Genomic DNA, 20,392 nt, shown 5'->3' on the forward strand with positions numbered 1-20,392 from the left:
AAAGAGCAGAAACAAGACACAAAGGTGAGGAGAGGAAAGACAGTGCCCAGAGAGGTGAGGTGTAGAAGTGGGACAGGGGATGCAAGGCAGGGGAGTCCCGGACAGGAGAGTGATCCTTTTATTTGTCCAGTCTCCAAACCCAGATGTCTGGGATTAGGAAGAGCCTTGCCCATGGGCTGAGCTGCTGCCTCCGCTCAGGGAACCCTGAGCAAATACGCCCTGATCCCCACATAAAGGGCCAATTAACTGAGCCATCTCTGGGAACAAATCCGCTAACAGGGTGACAAGCCCCTAGACGCTGGCGGGCCCTGTGTTTGCGGAGAGGCCAGCCGGGAGCAAATCAGGGGATTAGGATGGGGCAAGATCTGCCTGGCGGGAGGGTTTCCAGCCTCCCTGCCCCACAGCAGGATCTGGTGCCAGGACGCCAGATTTCTGTCCTGGCTGGGCCTCCGGTGTGGTGGAACCCAGGTGATCGAAGTCAGGAGCAGAGTGCTAGAAGTGTGACCCTGAAGGGTCAGAGTGGACCCCGTAGCACAATGTCTTCTGAACAGATGGAGAGACTGAGGTCCAGGGGGCGACACCCTGTAGCAGGCAAATATATTCAGACTGGAGCTCACCTCTGAGTGGGTCATTCCTGAAGGGATAGATTTCTGTAAAGGGCATGGTTGGTTCATCTCTCTCTTATCTGACTTCAGCCTGGTCCTGGAGACAGGGACAGGTGTCAAACCCCCTCTCTTGGTGTCCTGGGAGCATGTGCGGCTGGTTCCTCTCCCACCCACCCTAACCTGTCTCTTGGTCTGCTTGGATTTAAAAGGTGCTGAAAGAACAGCTCCCAGGACACTGCCTCCTGCGGGGCCAGGGGGTTGGGGTACTCCTGCACATCCCTTTATGTTTCCTGGTGGCCCAGAGCTGAGGTGAAGGGGAAGGAAGACACTGAAATGCTAGTGAGTTGGAGGTCCACCCAGAGGAGTGTGGATGAGGCAGGCTTCAAGAGTGAATCTCCCATCCCCTTGACAACTGTATGGTTCCCTTGTTGGCTGTCTGCCTGAAATTCTTGACTCTTTACTCCGGGTTCTGGGATCTCGACCAGCTCACCTCTCGGGCCCCTCCCTGGGTCAGCAGCAGCCATCCCACAAAGGTTGTCTCATCCCACAGACTGTCTCTCATCAGCGGCGTCCTGCCCAAGATGGGAGCATCTGGTCTCTCCCCCTGACATCCCCAAGGCCAACTCCAGCCTAGGAAAATATGTGGATGTGTTTGTAAGGGTGGAGACTGGAAATCTTTAGTTTGAAAGAACCCCAGGAGAATGAGACTCCAGAGGGAAGGAGGTCATGTCTCATCCCCTTTAAAGATGGCCCTAATGGGCCGGCGCCGCGGCTCACTAGGCTAATCCTCTGCCTTGCGGCGCCGGCACATCGGGTTCTAGTCCCGGTCGTGGCGCTGGATTCTGTCCTGGTTGCCCCTCTTCCAGGCCAGCTCTCTGCTGTGGCCAGGGAGTGCAGTGGAGGATGGCCCAAGTGCTTGGGCTCTGCACCCCATGGGAGACCAGGATAAGTACCTGGCTCCTGCCATCGGATCAGCGCAGTGCGCCGGCCGCAGCGTGCCGGCCGCGGCGGCCATTGGAGGGTGAATCAATGGCAAAGGAAGACCTTTCTCTCTGTCTCTCTCTCTCACTGTCCATTCTGCCTGTCAAAAAAAAAAAAAAATTAAAAAAAAAAAGAAAAGATGGCCCTAATCAAGTTCAGATTTGCAGGGATTTTGAATCAGTCTTGTTTTTACCTCTTGCACTTGCCTTTCCAGAAACGGTATTGCTCTTTGTCCTAGATTTCTCAGTTCCCGTTCAGTCTCCTCAAAACGCAAAACAATCTAATAAATATGTCAGCACAAAGTAATGCAAAAGTATGCAAATAAATGCGGCCACCCAGCTCCCAGGCCTCCCGGCTGCAGACGACTAGGGGGCAAAAGGCGTGGACGCGCTGTAGAATTCTCTCCTCGAACCCAACTCTGCTCCAAACCACCCGCAGCCTCCCACGCTTCCTGAGCCCCAGGTCTTGGGAGCGAATGAAAGCCTGGATTTTGGCAGCCAAAGAAGCATCTGCTTCTGCTTCGCCCCGGGAAAGGAGAGGACACGTTCGCTTTCCAACTTTAGGCAGACGCGCAGAGTCTCACCCGGCATCTTGGGTGCTTAGAGAAAGGAGGGGAACTACCCCCTTATCCTAACCCCCGGCAGAGTCCAGAACAGGACGCGGGGCGCGGGGCGGGGACTCCACTTCGCGCGCTAGGACACTTGCGTCTCCTGCCCTGCTAGTGGCCGTCGGGGTAAGGGTGGGAGGGTAGAAGGAGCGGATTAATCCCTTAATTACGCCGTGATCGGCGTGGCACCTGCCTTCCGCCCGCCCAGCTCCCAGGGGACGCCGGCACTGGGGGGTGGAGAGAAGGACGCGCGGAGGAGGAGGGCGCGCGGAGGCACCGGCGGTACCCAGGCGCGCCGGCGGGACAGCGGCACCGTGGCTGCGGCAGCGCGCAGAGGCCGTGGAGGGGCTTACGGCTCCCAGCCCGCGGGTCTCAGACCCAGGGGCTGGGCCCCAAGCCCCCCGCCCCGGTCCCAGCCTGGCCGCGTCATGCTGCGCTACCTGCTCAAAACGCTGCTGCAAATGAACTTGTTCGCCGACTCGCTGGGCGCCGACATCTCCAACTCCAGCGAGCTGCTCTTGGGCGGCTTCAACTCCTCGCTGGCGGCGCTCAACCACAGCCTGCTGCCTTCTGGCGACCCCTCTCTCAACGGTAAGCTCCTGCCCGGGGGAGGGGGGCACCTGGGATCCTGGGACGGGGTGAGGGGACAGGGCGACTTGGAGGGGAAGTCAGACGCACTCCTGCCCGAAGTCCAGGACGCAGTGTGCCTCTGTGCGAGTGGGCGCCGAGGGAAGACGGAGTTTCGAGCAGGATGGGGGGTATCGGCGGGAGGGCGGGAGGGAGAAGATGGAGAAGACCCCAACTGCCCCCGACGCCCACCCGGGGTGAAAGGCCCCCGCCCACTGCCGGCAGGGCGTAAATGGGGGCGCGGTCACTGCCAGTCTCGGCCTCTTGGTGACGGACCCAGGCAGCAGCAGGTCTTCTGACTTAGGGATCCAGAGTTTCCCAAGAACTCACCCAGGACGAGGGCGAGAAAACCAAAAGACTGCATGTGTTTGCACTGGTGGGGACAGTGGTGGGGGTCATTTCAAGGAAACCGAAAAGTTTGTCTTCCAGCGGTGAGGCTCACAGCCGGCCCACCCCGGCAGAGCCGTGGCGAGAGGGCAGCGCCGCCGGCGGCTCGTTACCGCTAATTACGGTGATTAATAAGTGACTAAGACAGTGCGCTCTCTCGGAGCGCCGCAGGGAGCCCGCGCGAGTGGGCGGCCGCGGGCCAGGGGCGATGCCCGAGCGCGCCCCCTGCCGGTTGCATCGGGAACTCCCGCTTCTCTCGACTTCCCAAACGTGACTTCCGTGGGGAGCTCCACGCCCCCGTGCCCACGCACTCTTCGACCCACGGGAGCCAAGTGGCCAGCGCTGTGCCGGGGAAGGCCACGCAGGCAACGCTTGCGCGTGTTTGCATGCGGGGTGCTGCAGGTGCTGGAGGAGGAGCCCCAGAGCCTCATCAGCGCGGCCATTAGCTATTCATTATGCAGCGGTGGAAGCATCTCTTGAGACAGGGAAGGAATTCCAGGGACACAGCGCCCGCAGCTGTGTCTGCAGGAATTAGGGTGTGCTATGCGTAGGCCGAGTTGGGAGGAAGGCCCTGGGGAGCGAGCCGGGATTCTCCGATGTGAAGCTTCCTAGGGAGGGGCGGGGAATGAGCACTGAGCCCTCTTTGCCGACCTCCCCCACCCCTCTAGAGTTACACCTCTACGCACCTAGCTCCTTTATACAACGGCTTCGTCCCGCGTGTCCCGTTTCAGCTCGAAAATCTAGTGAGGGTTATAGGGAAGACATGGAGGGAAGACACCGATGAGGATGACCAGTACTCCGATGGTCACAAAAGGAGCCTGAAAAGCAAAACCTCCCCCATAGCAAGGCTAAGGTCGCTTCCACTGCACCTGAGCGCCAAGGCGCGAAAAGATATTGAGGCCTGGGAAGCTCTGATTACTGTCGAGGCTGCAGGTGCCAAGATGAGGTTAGGGTGTCCTGGGGAGGAGGAGTCCTTAACAGGATGGCACAACGCCCTCCCCCGAGTGCACTGCATGCGCTAGCATCTGATGGCTCCCGTATTGCACATGAAGACCCGGAGCCTCGGAAGTGAAGTAACTTGCAGAGTAGCCTGAGAGTTTGAGATCCCAGGTCTGGCTGGTTGGACTGCAGAGCCTGAGCCCTTACCTACACCCTGGGTGGTTGTCGTGGGGCTGTACCCAGATGGGGACCGGGAGGGAAAGGAGGAGAAGAGACGTTCGAGCAGCAGAGTTCCATGTGGGAGGCGAGAGGCTGGGAAAGTCGCCCCCTTGCCCACCCGGGAGAGAAATCCATATTCTCGTCCCTAACCAGATTAAATAAACCCTGCCCAGGACAAGCGCCGGTATACGGCGTCCGCTCCAGCTTTGTCTAAAGCAGAACTTCTAAGAGGCGGGGCGGAAACGAGACCCAGTTCTACTCCCGGGGTGGAAGCCAGGGGTCCCCGGGGATTTGGGAATAGGGTGGGCGGGGAACTCACAGAGGCGCCGGAGCAGTCGCTGGTTAGATAAGAACACTTGGAACACGCGGGCTGCGGCGACCCCTACTGGCCGTCACCGAAGACAGCTCCTCTCCGGGTGGCTGGGGGCCGCCGAGGGGAAACCAACTCTGTAGGCCAAGTGAGAGGCAGGTGCAGAAACTGACCCGAGTGAACTAGGGAGGCCGAGAATGGCTTTGCCAGGATGGTTCTCAACCGCTCTGGGGTGTACCAACCTTTGGAATACTAATCTGTTGAAAGCCATGCACTTCCCAAGAAAAGCAGCATTCCTGACATCTCCATGGCCACCTGCGTTCACGCGACCCCCCCCCCCCCCGCCCCCGAAGTGCAGCGTGGTTGTCCGGAGAGTCAGTAAGAAGGGCCCTGTGACCGTTCACAGAGCTGAGACCCCAGCCCTGTCACTTACCTCTTCGCTTGCATAAGGGACCCCAGGCCGGTCCACATTTCCCATTTCAGCCGCCCAGAGCCATGCGCTGCTCAGGGTTGTTCCCCGAGCAAGGACCATGCGCGAGCCAGGGAGGACGGGGGACTGAAAACCAGTCGGCTAGAGACGGGGGCTGCTGGCCAGCTCCCTCCACGCACGCACTCCGCGCGGCAGGAGGGCGCAGGGGTTCTTAGGCGGTCCGCGGGGCCTGCCTTGTCTGTGGGCAGACGTTAAGAACAGGGGAGCGTCTGTTATAAGGAGGCATTGGAGCCTCCAGGGGGAGGGGAAGGACAAGGCCTGAGTTGGTAGTTGATGGTGGTGGGGCAGGCAGGCGGGGACGGCGTGCTGCAGCGGACCGAGCTCGGGAGAAGGGACACAACCCAGGACTGGAGCCTTCAATTTCTCCCGCCAGTTTCCGAATCTGAACGCCCTGCGCCCTCCCTGCCCCCAGGGACAAGGGTGGGGCCGGAGGACGCCATGCCGCGCATCGTGGAGCAGCCTCCAGATCTGCTGGTCTCCCGCGGCGAGCCAGCCACGCTGCCCTGCCGCGCCGAGGGCCGCCCACGACCCAACATCGAGTGGTACAAGAACGGGGCTCGCGTGGCCACTGCGCGCGAGGACCCCCGCGCGCACCGCCTACTGCTGCCCAGCGGCGCCCTCTTCTTCCCGCGCATCGTGCACGGACGCCGCGCGCGGCCCGACGAGGGCGTCTACACGTGCGTGGCGCGCAACTACTTGGGGGCGGCGGCTAGCAGAAATGCCTCGCTGGAAGTGGCAGGTGAGAGTCCCGTGGTCAGCTAGGCGCTTCAGGAGCCTGGGGGAGGCTGCTGGGCATCAGGCAACCAGAACCAGCTCTAGGGACCTCAACCCATAGGTCTCCAATGCCACGTGCCAGCGCCGTGGACAGCGGGGGAGGTGGGGTTCCCAGGTTCTCCTGTTTTCCCACCTGGGGAAGTCGGCCGGTCTGCGGTGGTTCGCGCCTCCCCAGGACAACCCTTTCCTGTGTTCTCGCGTGGTTGTGTCACCCCACACCCTGTGTGTTCTACCCCCTGCTCTCGCCCCGCAGTCCTACGCGACGACTTCCGACAGTCTCCTGCGAACGTGGTGGTGGCCGTCGGGGAGCCAGCCGTGATGGAATGCGTGCCACCGCGCGGCCACCCAGAGCCTTCCGTGAGCTGGAAGAAGGACAGTGCAAGGCTCAGAGAGGAGGAGGGAAGAATTACGGTGAGGAGCAGCAGCCTAGGCTGGGGATCCTCTGCAAAGGAGAGGCTTAGAGGGGCTGGGGATAATGTTGAGATGACCAGAAGCTGAGAGTCGGCTCCTGACGGGGGCACATGGAGGACAGGCTGGAACTGGCAACAGGGGTTCCTTATCTGACGTGTGGGTCAACTTCATTGGTTGTTGTGAGGATGGAATAAACTTGACCCACACACATAAGCTTGAGATTGTAATTCAGAGGTTAGTTTATTTTGGTGCAAGGAAGTTTGAAATCCATGCCTCGTTTTTTTTTTTTTTTTTTTTTTTTAAGATTTTATTTATTTATTTATTTGAGAGACAGAGTTGCAGACAGTGAGAGGGAGAGAGAGAAAGGTCTTCCATCCGCTGGTTCACTCCTTAGATGGCCACAATGGCTGGAGCTCAGCCAATCCAAGGCCAGCATTCAGGAGCTTCCTCTGGGTCTCCCACGCAAATGCAGGGGCCCAAGCATTTGGGCCATCTTCCACTGCCCTCCCGGGACATAGCAGAGGGCTGGATTGGAAGAAGGGCAGCTGGAACTCGAACCAGTGCACATATAGGATGCAGGGGCCTCAGGTGGAGGCCTAGCCTACTATGCCACAGCGCCGGCTCCTAGTTTTTTTCATAGTTCACTTTATTCATGGACTTTAAGGCATAACTACGTTCTAAATCTCCACACACTTGTGGCTGTGAAGGACCACAATTACCCCTTGTGACTCTGCAGATTCGTGGAGGGAAGCTGATGATGTCACACACATTCAAGAGTGATGCGGGGACATATGTGTGCGTGGCCTCCAACATGGCAGGAGAACGGGAGAGTGGGGGCGCTGAGCTGGTGGTACTGGGTAGGCATGGGCAGTATTGGGGTGTGGGGAGTGGGTATCCCTTAAAGCAAGTAGCCCCGTGACCCCCTGGCTGTTCACTCACCCCCACTCCACAGAGCGTCCCTCATTCCTGCGCAGACCAGTGAATCAGGTGGTCCTGGCTGATGCCCCTGTGACTTTCCTGTGTGAGGTGCAGGGGGACCCCCAGCCTCAGCTACGCTGGCGCAAGGAGGAAGGAGAACTGCCCACAGGCAGGTGAGAACCCCCCTCCTGCCATAAGGAGGTGCAACCAGTTCAAGAGCCTACCCCGCCACAGAAAATGGGAAGGCAGGCACCTTGTCACTTGAAGACAGAGAAGTCTTTTTCCCAGGGCCCCCAGCCCCTGGGCTCTCCTTCCCCACCCCCAACTGCGGGTCTGTGGTTACCAGCTTCTGTCCTTGTTGAGTTCTGTCTTGTCTTTGTGCACCCTGACCCTGGTTTCTGTCCTGGGGGATAGAGAAGGGGTCTGTAGCCGTGGCCAACCCAGCCTGGGGGTGGGGAGTGGGGCAGGTATGAGATCCGGAGTGACTACAGCCTTTGGATTGGGCACGTGAGTGCTGAAGATGAGGGGACTTACACCTGTGTGGCAGAGAACAGCGTGGGCCGCGTGGAAGCATCTGGCTCCCTCAGTGTCCACGGTGAGGGCTCCCCCCGTGATTTCTTGAAGGAGGAACATCTGAGGGAAGATGGAGGTTGGGTCAGAGTGGAGGGGGGTGGGGGGTGCGGGTGGGTCACCTGAGACTTTGGGAAGGAGATAGAGGAAGAGAAAGCTAAACAGGCATGAACAAGACATGATGCCCGCACCTGCTTAAGCCAGGCTTGTGGTTCTCTCCCCGTCTCCTTGGCGTCCCGTCATAGTGCCACTGAGTCCCTGATCCTTTATCTCACTTCCCCTTCCTAGTTCCCCCCCAATTTGTGACCCAGCCCAGGGACCAGATGGTGGCTCTTGGGGACAGTGTGACTTTCCAGTGTGAGACCAGAGGAAACCCGCCACCTGCTGTCTTCTGGCAGAAGGAAGGGAGTCAGGTAGGTGGCCATCTCCATCTCCTGCTCTTCCTCTTGGACTTGGCTGCCTCTCGCACTCTGCAAACTTCTCTCTGAGGCTTCCATGTACCTCTGGTACCTCCCAAAGCCCTTGCAGGTTACTCGGCGGGGATAAACTAAGGTCTTGAATACTAAAGGACTGGAACATATTGGACACTTTTAAATCAATGACAATAAAATGTTTCAGTGGAGGGGAAAAATCCTGGATGGTAGTTCCTTGGCGGAAATCTTTCTATTTTGGGCAAAGCTGTCCAGAGAGTACAGGGAATCTAATTAGACTCCCCTTTCCCCTGAACCCCTTGGACCTTGGCATGGGGACATAATAAACTGCTCTGGAAATCAAGTATTGAACCAAAGACACTAAGGGTAGAAACTCTCTTGCGCTTTTATTTAATAGTAACAGCTACCAAGGGACTTATACCAGGGGGAGCTCTCAATCATCCCCCCATAACCTGGCAAACAAATTCCACAACACACAGCCAGAAGTTACCACATAAGGAACTCCCTCTAAGGCAGGGCTGGGAATTTTGCTACTAAGAAACAGGGTCAGTATAATGAGTCTGATCAACTCCACTCCACTGGGAAAACAGGCAGCCCACCTCTCCATTCAAAATCCACAGCCACAATTTCCCAGCATCCTCTCCAGCACCTGGGACTGCTGCATTTTAACTGGATTTTCACATGAATAAACAGTGATGGAAACAGGTAGTAGGCAGGGGCTCAGCATGGGACCCATTTATCCCGAGACCCAAACCTGCTTCTCTGTCTTCCATGTGTCTCTAATATACAATGTTAAAGTCAGAGGAAGGGGGAAGAGTAAACATTTAACATTTATCATATAAGGTACTTGAAGACTTTCAAGTGATTGCTTCATTTAATCCCCCTAAGTAACCCTCTAAGTAAAATTTGGGGAAATTGGGGTTCTGGGAAGCTTGGATAGGCAGGAAGTGGATCTCAAAACCTTCTAATAAAAATCCTTCATTTTTTTAATATTTTATTTTATTTAATGAACATAAATTTCCAAAGTACAGCTTATGGATTACAATAGCTCCCCCCCCCCATAATTTCCCTCCCACCCACAACACTCCCCTCTCCCACTTCCTCTCCCCTTCCATTCACATAAAGATTAATTTTCAATTATCTTTATATACAGAAGGTCAATTTAGCATATACTAAGTAAAGATTTCAACAGTTTGCACCCACACAGAAACACAAAGTGTAAAATACTATTTGAGTACTAGTTATAGCATTAATTAAACACCTAAGAGTAATTGTGTATTAATTACAGAGTTCAACCAATAGTTTTAAGTAGAACATAAAAATACTAAAAGGGTAAAGTATTAAGTTCTTTTTTTTTTCTTTTTCTTTTTTGTTTGTTATATAGTTTTTTTTTTATTTAATAAATGTGAATTTAGAAAGTGCAACTTTTGTATTGTTGTGGCTTCCCCCCCCAACCTCCCTCCCTCCCGTGGCCCTCCCCTCTCCCACTCCCTCTCCCATCCCACCCTTCATCGAGTTTCATTTTCAATTACCTTCATATACTGAAGATCAACTTAGTATATACTAAGCAAGGATTTCAACAGGCTGTACTCACACAATCGCAAAAGGTATAGGGTATTGTTTGACTAGTAGTGTTGTTTTTAAGTTTCATAGTAGAACACATTAAGGACAAAGATCCTGCATGGGGAGCTTGTACCCGGTGACTCCCGTTGTTGATTTAACAATTGGCACTCTTATTTATGGCGTCAGCAATCACCCGAGACTCTTGCCATGAGCTGTCTAGGCTATGGAAGCCCCTTGAGTTCACCGACTCTGAACTTGTTTAGTCAAGGCCGTGTCACAGTGGAGGTTCCTTCCTCCCTTCAGAGAAAGGCACCTCTCTCCTTGATGGCCTGTTCCTTCTGCTGGGGTCTTGTTCACCAGCATCTTTCATTTAGATTGTTTTTTGCCACCGTGTCATGGCTTTCCACGCCTGTGAGACTCTCATGGACCTTTTAGCCAGATCCGAATGTCCCAAGGGTTGAAAATCCTTCATCTTTTTCTGCGTAGTTTGAACTTGTTTGGCCAAGATCATATTACTGACTGTTGACAAAGTGTGAAACTTTAGGAATTCTCTGGATTCTGGGACTGATGGGAGTAGGAAACTCTGCCTAGCTGCTTGCTCATTCATTCCCTACCGGGGTTCCTTGCTCTGTCCCAGGTCCTGCTCTTCCCCAGTCAATCACTTCAGCCCACAGGGCGCTTCTCCGTCTCTCCAAGAGGCCAGCTCAACATCACTCAAGTGCAGAGTGGGGATGCTGGCTATTACGTGTGCCAGGCTGTCAGTGTGGCTGGCAGCATCCTGGCCAAGGCCCTGTTGGAGATTAAAGGAGGTACATGCCCATGGAGATAAGGTTGGACCCAGGTTTTTCTTGGATTCTATGCAGTATGTGTGCAAAGGGAGGGGCCCCTTGGAACCAGTAGCAGAAACCACTGAGAGCTGGTCGGTCCCAGACAGAGACTGAAGATGATTATCAAAGGCCCCTCTGATGGCCCCGGTTGGGGGTTGGAGGGAGAGGGAAGGAACAGCGAATGAGAATGAGAGGCTGGTTGCCTGACCCCGTGCTCCTCCCCTGAGGTGCTCAAGTTCTTCTTCTCTTAGCCTCCTTGGACGGGCTGCCTCCCGTCATCCTCCAGGGACCGGCCAACCAGACGCTGGCACTTGGCTCCTCCGTGTGGCTGCCATGCAGAGTCACTGGGAGCCCTCAGCCCAGTGTCCAGTGGAAGAAGGATGGACAGTGGCTGCAGGGAGATGACCTCCAGCTCAACCTGCTGGCCAATGGCACCCTGTACATTGCCGACTTGCAGGTGAGTGTTACTAGTGGACCTGATAACCGAGGCTAGCTATCTGGTCCCCATTCCCAACTCTAGTAAGTACACCCTCTCATGGGCTTCCAGCCCCCCTGTATTCCTCTGCTCTCAGACCACCCAAAATGTCCCCTGTGCCCTCCCCATCTTCTGTTACCTGTTCTACCCTCTCACCCTGCCTTGCTCCACTCCCATTGTGCCAGTGCCTACCCTCTCCTGCAGGAGATGGACATGGGTTTCTACAGTTGTGTGGCCAAGAGTTCCATAGGGGAGGCCACGTGGAGTGGCTGGCTTAGGAAGCGGGGTGAGTTTTTGCTTTGACCCTTTGTCTTGCCAGCGCTTTTCTTCAGTCCTGCTTCCCCAAGCCCCAGGACTAATTCTGTCTTCCTATTGCCATGACCATGGTGGTGGGGATGAGGAGGACAGAAGTGGTGCCCTTGGGAGGCACCTGTGAGTAGAGGTTAGTATACCAGGTCCTCCTCGGACCCATCAGAGGAGCTCCACAGCTCCTCTGGAAAAGAGGCAGGTGACAGTGGGGATGTCCTTCTCTTATCTTCATACTTAAAGTTTATCTCCCACTGCAGAAGACTGGGGAGTATCGCCAGGTCCCCCTATAGAACCCAGTACCCCTCCAGGACCTCCCTCTCAGCCAGTGGTCACTGAGATCACCAAGAACAGCATTACCTTGACCTGGAAGCCCAGCCAGCAGGCTGGGGCCACAGCCACCTCTTACGTGATAGAGGCCTTCAGGTATGGAGAAAATTTTGAATGCAAACCTGGGGAGTCTTTGCTGTTGTGGGGGAGGGATTCTCCAGCCCCCTCTCCTGAGGTGCAGGGGTAGAAGGGGTCCATAGAGAATGGATGAGATGGAGCAGACGGGTCGGGGGTTTCTGGTGTAGACAAACCTGTCACTTCAATCTTGTAGCCAAGCAGCCGGCAGCACGTGGCGGACAGTGGCCGATGGTGTGCAGCTGGAAACACACACTGTCAGTGGCCTGAGGCCCAATACCCTCTATCTGTTCCTGGTGCGAGCCGTGGGAGCCTGGGGCCTCAGCGATCCCAGCCCTGTCTCTGAGCCTGTCCTCACCCAGGGTAAGGGCGGCGTCCCTGGGCTCTGGGGTACGGCCTGGAACGTCACAGAGTTCTCCTTCAAGCATGGCAGCATGGCGGTTCCTGGAGTTCTACCCTGCTAGGTCCTGTCTGTACTGGTGGTCAGGTCTGAAACAGGAGCTTGCCTGTCGTAAAGGGGACATGAGAGGAAAGGAGAGAGGTAGAGGCAGAGAGAGACTTGGAATAATTAAGCAACCGCGAACCCAAGATCATGATAAGATGCATTTGTAGTCATGCAGAAAGAACATCCAAGTTAGCTGGATAGTCACACCGGGGCCCACCTCTGGAAACTCTTCCCCTGACCAGCCCCCCTTGATTCTGGGGGTGTGACCTGGAGTTCAGAATAGCATTCTGTGGGGCAGGTAGAGATAGAACACACACATGCTCTCAGTCTTATCTTCCTGCCCCCTGGTGGCCCCTGCTGAGCGGGCTCTTCTGTCGACAGACAGCAACCCATCCAGGCCATCGGAGGACCCATGGGGAGGCCAGCAGGGGCTGGCTGAAGTGGCTGTGCGCATGCAGGAGCCCATAGTTCTTGAGCCGCGGACCCTGCAGGTGTCCTGGACTGTGAGTGTGGCACAGGGATGAAGTTAAGAGCGGGACAACTGTGGGAAACATGTGGCCCTCCAACAATGAGAATGGGAAAATGGAAGATGGTGAGAGTAGAGGAGGGGTGGGCCTGGAGGCCCCGTGAGGCCCCAGCCTCCCTCTCTGGTACATCTTGTCGCTGACAGGTGGATGGCCCAGTCCAGCTGGTGCAAGGTTTCCGGGTGTCTTGGAGGATAGCAGGCTCTGCTGGGGGAAGCTGGACAGTGCTGGATCTTCAGTCCCCAACCCAGCAGAGTGCTGTGTTAAGAGGACTCCCCCCAGGGTCCCGCATCCAGATCAAGGTGCAAGCTCAAAGCCAGGAGGGGCTGGGTGCTGAGAGCCCCTTTGTGACAAAGAACATTCCTGAGGAGGGTAAGGACGGCAGCAGAGCTGGTGAGGGGGAGGGAGGGGCAGGCAGGCAGCTTGCATTGACTGTCTGTGTCTTTCCGTCGTGTTCCACTCTGGCCCAGCCCCCAGTGGTCCCCCCCAGGCAGTGGCAGTGGCCTTGGGGGGTGATGGCAACAGCAGTATCATTGTGTCCTGGGAACCTCCACTCCCCTCCCAGCAAAATGGGGTCATCACAGAGTATCAGGTACAAGGTTTGAGAAGTGCCTGGTTGGGAGGGTGGAGGAGGGGAGGGTGAGGGAGGACCCGGGGCTAGGACAGCGGTGGTGGGAATCTAGTCTTGGCTTTGGCGCTGGGGAGAGGCGAGAGGATTCAGAGCCTAGGTTGTCTGCAGGCTGAATTGCGCCTGGCCAATTCTACCGTTTGGCCCCTCTACCGTTTGGCCCCTCCTTACCCACTGGGATCAGAATCCCACTTCTGACTCTCTCAACCCGGGTCTTGGCCTCCCCAGATCTGGTGCCTGGGCAACGAGAGCCGCTTCCACCTTAACCGGTCTGCGGCAGGCTGGGCGCGCTCCGCGGTGCTCGGGGGACTACTGCCCGGGCTCCTCTACCGGACCCGGGTCGCGGCGGCCACCAGCGCTGGCGTGGGCGTGGCCAGCGCCCCGGTGTTGGTGCAGCTGCGTGAGTCCGAAGTGGGCGTGGGAGGGCCAGGCCTGGGAACGTAGTGGGAGTCCTGGGGTAGCTGTGCCTACCGGGCCAGGAACTGTCCTTTCCTGCTGCTGGATTTCGGGACTCCTGCTCCCCTCCCCTTTCTGACTCCCACAGCGTCCCCGCCGGGACTGGAGCCGGGACTCGAGATGGGCCCGGGGCTGGCGGAGCGGCTGGCTAAGATGCTGCGGGAGCCGGCCTTTCTGGCCGGCAGTGGCGCGGCCTGCGGGGCGCTGCTGCTCGGCCTCTGTGCCGCCCTCTACCGGCGCCGGAAGCAGCGCAAAGAGCTCAGTCACTACACGGGTGAGAGCAGAGGCCAAGCCAGCCCGACCCAGGCGCAAGTGGTGGGGAAGGGACAGGGTACGCGCGGTGGCGCCAGGAGCTGTCAGGACAGGACTAGGGCCAGCCCAGAAGGGCGTCCCCCCACCCCCAGAGCAGAGGGGTGAGATTTGCGCCCAAGAGTCCTGGAGGAGAGGCCAGGCTTGGGACGCCCGCCTTCCATATTAAAGCACTTGGGTTCCACAGGTGATGGCTCAGTTACCTAGGTCCCAGCCACCCACATGGAGATCCAGGGAGAGGGAGGTCAGGGCTCCTGCTTTCGCTGGGCCTAGCCCCCCCACTGTTTGCGGGCATTTTAGGGAGTGATAACCAGACGGGAGATCTCTGTCTTTCAAATAAATTAAATTTTTTTTTTAAAGAGAGCAGATTTTGCAGCTCTCAGTAAAGCAGGAAAGCCCACTTCCTGCAGGGGAAGGGGTGGGGACTGGCGGGATGATGGGGGGAGCGGGACCAAGACCGCAGACAGTAAATTGTGAGGCAGGCTCTGGATGGAGAGGCACTGACAGGTGGCGCCGGGAATAAGCTGCCCCCTAGTCAGGGGCACCTCTGGGGGCCTCAGAAGTCAGTGGTTTCCAATCTTGGCTACATATATGATTGAGGAGTGTTGGAAAAATACTGATACCCCAGAAATTCAGATGAAATTGGCCTGGGGTGCAGCATGCGTGGTGCAGTTGGAACGGGGCCGAAGCGTGGACAAGCACATGAGTATTCCTGACCCTCTCCTCCTTCCCTTCTTCTCTCTCTCTCTCACGGGTTCCTTTCTGGAAGCTTCTTTTGCCTACACACCTGCAGGTAAGCCGTCCCGGCCCCCTTGGGGGCTCAGACCCTGTCCGGGCTCTTCATTCGCTCACTGTCCCCCCTCATCTTCCCCAGTGTCCTTCCCACACTCAGAGGGCCTCTCTGGAGCCAGTTCCAGGTAATTCTCTTAGGCCACCTTGGAGGATCGACTCTTCCACCACTGCAAACCTCATGGCCTAGCCACGCTCCACTGTGCCTCCCACCCCGGCACCACCATGGTTGCATGCTGCTCCTGAACCTTGCCCCTTGGGGCTCTCCATCCCCAACGTTCACCTGCTGTCCCTCAGGCCCACAATGGGCCTTGGCCCAGGCACCTACCCATGGCTGGCAGACTCTTGGCCTCACCCATCTCGAAGCCCCTCAGCCCAGGAACCCAGGGGAAGCTGCTGCCCCAGCAATCCCAACCCTGACGACAGATATTACAATGGTGAGGAGTTCTGATCCCCTCAGGGGCACAGCTGGGCCCACACAGCTCTCCCAACATTCTGGGCCAAACTGTGGGGAGTCTGGGCATCCTGGCCATCTGGTCAGTACTTGGGGGAGGATGTGGGTTGGGGGAGGCTCTCTTAGACCCCTCCTTTCCCCTAGTTTGGGGTGGAGGAAGAAGTTGATCCTGTGAGATGTCTTTTTGCCCTCCATTCTCTGTTGCCCTCCATTTTTCTGTCTCTGTTCCCTGTCTCCGCCCCTGGGCCTCCTTTTTCTCCTCCCCAGAAGCGGGAATCTCCTTATACCTGGCTCAGATGGCTCGGGGCACTGGTGCCACCGGCGAGGGGCCTGTCTACAGCACCATTGACCCAGCTGGGGAGGAGCTGCAGACCTTCCACGGGGGGTTCCCCCAGCATCCCTCGGGGGATCCAGGCACCTGGAGCCAGTATGCCCCCCCTGAATGGAGCCAGGGGGACAGAGGTATGACTCCAATTGTTGACATCCCCATTCCAGCCAGAGTGTCCCCACAGGGTGGCCTGCACCCCAGTCTCTGGCATCTAACTTGGCACTTCCTTCCCATCTGCTGTGTTGTCTCTGGCCCCTTTTTGTTTGCTAACGGGGTGTCCCACCCTGCATTCTTCAGGAGCCAGGGGAGGCAAAGGGAAACTTCTGGGCAGACCTGTGCAGATGCCATCTCTGAACTGGCCAGAAGCCCTGCCTCCACCTCCCCCTTCCTGTGAACTGAGCTGCCCGGAGGAGCCCGATGAGGGGCTGGATGGGTAAGGATGCTGCCTGCTACAGCTGCCCCCTCCCCACACACACAGGGGACCAGCCCAGCGGTGGGGGACCAAGATGCTGGCAGAGAAAGGGAAGGGAGAAGGAACAGAGGTGACTTGGTCCTTGTCTTCTCTCTCCTGTTGCTTTGCCCCCAGCTCAGAGCCCGAAGAGTGGTGCCCACCCATGCCCGAGAGAAGCCACCTGGCTGAGCCCAGTGCCAGTGGAGGGAGCCTGGTTGCTCCACCCCAAGGAGAAACTCCCTCTCCCACACCCTCCTATGGAGAGCAGTCCACAGCCACTCTTACCCCTTCACCTCCTGACCCACCCCAGGCCCCCACCCATATTCCCCATCTCCACCAGACACCAAGGTAGGCAGGTATAGAGTACCTGGCACACTTTAAGCCCTTGGTACTTATCTGTTAGTAGAGATGGATGCAGGGTGTGTAGGGGAATCTGGGGTGCGAGATCTCAGGGCTATGTCAGGGTGGAGGTCAGGACAAAGGCTGACCAGGCCTCCTGTCCCTGTCTGAATGTCCCTCTTGTCAGAATGACTAGGAGCTTCCTGCGGGCATTTCTTTCTTTCCTTTTTTTTTTTTTCTAAGATTTATTTATTTTACTTGAAAGTCACAGTTACACAGAGAGAAGGAGAGGCAGAGAGAGAGAGAGGTCTTCCATCCATTCACTCCCCAGATGGCTGCAATGGTCGGCGCAGCTCCGATCCAAAGCCAGGAGCCAGGAGCGTCTTCCAGGTCTCCCATGTGGGTGCAGGGGGCCAAGGACTTGGGCCATCTTCCACTGCTTTCCCAGGCCATAGCAGAGAGCTGGATTGGAAGTGGAGCAGCCAGGACTTGAACTGGCGACCATATGGGATGCCAGCACTGCAGGCGGCGGCTTTACCCACTATGCCACAGCAACGGTCCCCTCTGGGGCATTTCAAACTCAGTCCTGCTCATGCTCCTCCAGCTTGGGCTGCCTGTTTGTCTGAATGTTAGGCTGAGTGTCTAGTGCAGTGCCCAGTGTCTAGTAGGCACTTAATTTGTGTAGAGTGAGCAAATACTGAGGCCTCATATCATTGCAGGAGGGTACCCCTGGGGCCCAGCTCCCCTCTCAGTGTATCCCAGCCTGCTCTGAGTAGCCATGAAGGGAGTCCTGCTGGCCTGGGGCCTGACCCCACAACCTCCCACCACCTGAACCCCAGCCCTGCCCCTAGTACAGCCAGCAGTACCCCAGGTGAGTCTCAAGATCCTCAACTCACTCCCCTCCCCACCTCCCCGCCGAAGCGGGCTTTTGCTCCACTCTCAGGCCCCTTGCTGATCCTCTCCCGTCTCCTGCTGCCACAGGGAGAACCCGGCAGGTGCCAGGGGAGATGACTCCCCCACTTCAAGGACCCCGTGCCCGCATCCGGAAGAAACTCAAGGCTCTCCCCTACAGGAAGGAGCATAGTCCTGGGGGTGAGCTGGTGGCAGAAAGTTGGGGAGGGGACAGGCAAGAAAGCAAAAGTGAGCTCTAGGGGCTGGGAGGAGGGAGCAGGTGAGGGTGAGCCCAGATCTTGGGCTGTTCCTCCACGGCCTCCCCGTGCCAGGGAGTGGAGGTGGAAGAAAGATTATTGTCAAGAGATGCAGGGGACTCTGTTGTGTTTCTCTCCAGACCTGCCCCCACCCCCCCTGCCCCCACCCGAGGGAGAGGCAAGCTGGGCCCTAGAGCTGAGAGCAGCAGGCAGTGTGTCCTCCCTGGAGCGGGAACGCAGTGGAGAGAGGAGAGCGGTACAGGCAGCGCCCCTGGGTGCCCAGCGGGGGCCCCAGCCAGATGGTAAGGGGGACCAGAGGCTGCTGGGAATACAGACAGGGCCCAGCTCACCCCTCACTTGCGTCCATGTATCTATCAACATCATATTACGCATTTGATCAAATCAGAGACTGTGTATTTACGGACTCTGAGCAAACTCCCTGAAGCCTGGATGTGAGAGGGGTGGGGTCCCCTCCCTTCCTCAAGGGTCTCTCTTCCAGGAAGTTCCATGTTTCCGAACCCCTGATATGTTAAGCTCCTGTGCTGGGCACTCTGCTGCTTCTCGGCCGCGGGTGGGCTGAGCCTTGGCCCGCAGTCTTCTCCTGAGCCGTGGTGGTGGTCGGTGGGCGAGTGGTGACATGCACTCCCTACCTGGGCCCAGCTTTGCTTCTCTCCTGCACTGCAGAGGAGGGCTGGCTCCCGTACAGCAGACCGAGCTTCCTGTCCCGGGGCCAGGGTGCCAGCACCTGTTCCACAGCTGGCAGCACCTCTTCCAGAGGCTCCGGCAGCTCTCGGGGCTCCCGGGGCCCTGGCCGGAGCCGGAGCCGGAGCCGGAGCCAGAGCCAAAGGCCTGTACAGAAACGCCGAGAGGTGGGGGCTGGAGATCCCAGACAGAGGAGCAGTGGGCTAGGGAGGTGGGTGGGGGTGTCTGGAAACAAGAAGGTACAATAGGGCTTCTGGAGGAGGGACGTGGAGTGGATGGCGTCTGTGAGTGACAGGGAAGGGAGGAACCCTGGGGAAGAAGTAATGGGGGGTGGGTGTGGGGGTGGCAAGAAGACACAGAACAGAGGAGCGGGGGCTTCCGCCGGGAACAGGCTCCTCCTGCCCTGCAGCCTGTTTGTCCTGGTCCCAGGCTTTGGAAAACAGAGCCCCTCTCTCCTCCAGGAACCGAGATGAGCCTGGAGGCGGAGATGAGCCTGGAGGCGGCGATGAGAACATGGGGAGTTCCACATGCAGGGGAGGGGAGGGGAGAGCCTCCTCCGGAGAGGGAGGCTGGGGGCCAAGAGGAGCCGGGATGGGGCCGCCTTTCTCCTGGCAGTGATGCTTGTGGCCTCCATGACTTCCAGTGGCTCGGAAGCCCAGGGCCGGCTCTTCCCTTTCCATCTCTTTCCATCGGAGACCAGCTTTTGAAGAATAAAGAGCATCTGACCCACACCCTGGGCCTGGTGTGTCTGGCTCTGGGTGGGGTGCTGGGAGGGGCCATGTATGCAGACACACTAGTAGCTCCTACTTCCTGTGAGCTTGGACCATGGAGGAGGGAGCTGTCCTCCCTTCAGGAAACCTGCTTCTCACAATAATGATTTTTAAAAACCTGAAGAAAGGAGGGGGTCTCCGGGGAACCCCAGGCGGGTGGGAAGAACATGTTTGTACACAGAGGGTGTAGGCAAGCAGGCGATTGGCTTGGCTGGCACAGACCTCTTAAACGTGTGGCCACCAATGGTGGCCTCTCCATTGCCCCCTCCCCACAGCCCATGCACTCAGCGGATTCCTTGTCACTGGTGCACCCTCTGCCCAGTGACTGCCCTGGATCCCAAGGCAGGGCTACCGCCCTCCAATCCCCAGTCCTGACCTCGCCTGCCCCTGTGACCTCCGTGCGCACAAATTCCTCTTTCCCTTCAGTCTGCCAAACAGACCTGGAATGTTTTCAAAAGGAATTTTACCAGGAAGCTAAAAGGAAAACAAAATCCCTAAGAGGAACGGATATGTATCCGGAGCAGTGAGTCCTCCTGCTGAGCTGGTGCACGTCCCAGCCAGCCTGGCCCGGAGCTTGACGTCATAGCTCCTAGAAGCGCCCAGCCCCCCTGAGCCCCTTCACTTGGCCTCCAGGTAGAGCTGAGGCTTTGGGGGGACAAGCACCCCTTTCAGGGCCTGCTCCTGAATCCGCACTCCCTGGGGTTACCTCCCTGTGGCCCCTGCCATGCACCACAGCACCCCCCAGCTTACGGGTTCTGCCTCTGATGTTTCACACTAAGCCAGGAAGACACAGACCTGCCCGCCCTCCAGGAGCTTTCCCAGACTCGGGCCCCGGAAGTCCTGCTCCAAGGCCCATCTCTCCGTCCTGCTGTTTTGTCTAAGGCGTGTTTGTTCAGCAGCTGACCATCACAGGCAGCTATGCCTTTTCTGGAATTGAGCTTCCTGGTCTATTTTAAGAAACCATCTGGGTCTGGACTTTGGGGAGGGGAGCCGGGCCGCCGAAAGCAGGAGTTGCTTTGCAGGATAAACTGCCAGGTGCAGCAGACCCTGAAACTCCCCCATGCCTCTCTTGGCTCCATTTTGTCGCCCCAAATCTGGTGGATGCACATCATTCTCCCTTCAACTGCAGAGCAGAAACAAGGGGCATTCCCTGAGTGCGACCAGCACTTCACCCCTGCCTGAGTAACTGATGTGGCCTCCCAGG

General features: G+C 57.5%; 1 protein-coding gene across 2 annotated transcripts; it reads left to right on the forward strand.

The window, feature by feature from the left end:
- Positions 1-2,412: 2,412 nt before the first annotated feature.
- Positions 2,413-19,143, forward strand: ROBO3 (roundabout guidance receptor 3). Of its 2 annotated transcripts, none has more exons than XM_070048058.1 (27): positions 2,413-2,784; positions 5,578-5,904; positions 6,193-6,350; positions 7,087-7,207; positions 7,303-7,441; positions 7,736-7,863; positions 8,127-8,251; positions 10,470-10,641; positions 10,911-11,116; positions 11,339-11,420; positions 11,701-11,866; positions 12,042-12,208; positions 12,672-12,793; positions 12,961-13,186; positions 13,285-13,406; positions 13,671-13,842; positions 13,987-14,172; positions 14,977-15,000; positions 15,082-15,124; positions 15,294-15,433; positions 15,718-15,912; positions 16,076-16,211; positions 16,365-16,577; positions 17,288-17,439; positions 17,550-17,660; positions 17,857-18,018; positions 18,377-19,143. In XM_070048058.1, the coding sequence occupies exons 1-27, from the start codon at positions 2,622-2,624 to the stop codon at positions 18,664-18,666; spliced, it is 4,248 nt and encodes a 1,415-aa protein (XP_069904159.1). In that variant the 5' UTR covers positions 2,413-2,621; the 3' UTR covers positions 18,667-19,143. The 2 variants fall into 2 exon arrangements, with proteins under 2 accessions (XP_069904159.1, XP_069904154.1); XM_070048053.1 differs by having other exon boundaries at positions 18,401-19,143.
- The last annotated feature ends 1,249 nt before the right edge of the window (positions 19,144-20,392 follow it).

The sequence above is a fragment of the Oryctolagus cuniculus genome, chromosome 1 (genome assembly GCF_964237555.1).
Source record: "Oryctolagus cuniculus chromosome 1, mOryCun1.1, whole genome shotgun sequence".
NCBI lineage: Eukaryota > Metazoa > Chordata > Mammalia > Lagomorpha > Leporidae > Oryctolagus > Oryctolagus cuniculus.

What these genes read in the sequence shown, in the direction of transcription:
- ROBO3 (XM_070048058.1), top strand. Translation starts at nt 2,622, where the DNA reads ATGCTGCGCTACCTGCTCAAAACGCTGCTGCAAATGAACTTGTTCGCC. An exon ending in TGGCGACCCCTCTCTCAACG is followed by an intron (nt 2,785 to 5,577) that starts GTAAGCTCCTGC and finishes CCCTGCCCCCAG; the next exon opens with GGACAAGGGTGGGGCCGGAG. An exon ending in CTCTCTGGAGCCAGTTCCAG is followed by an intron (nt 15,125 to 15,293) that starts GTAATTCTCTTA and finishes GCTGTCCCTCAG; the next exon opens with GCCCACAATGGGCCTTGGCC.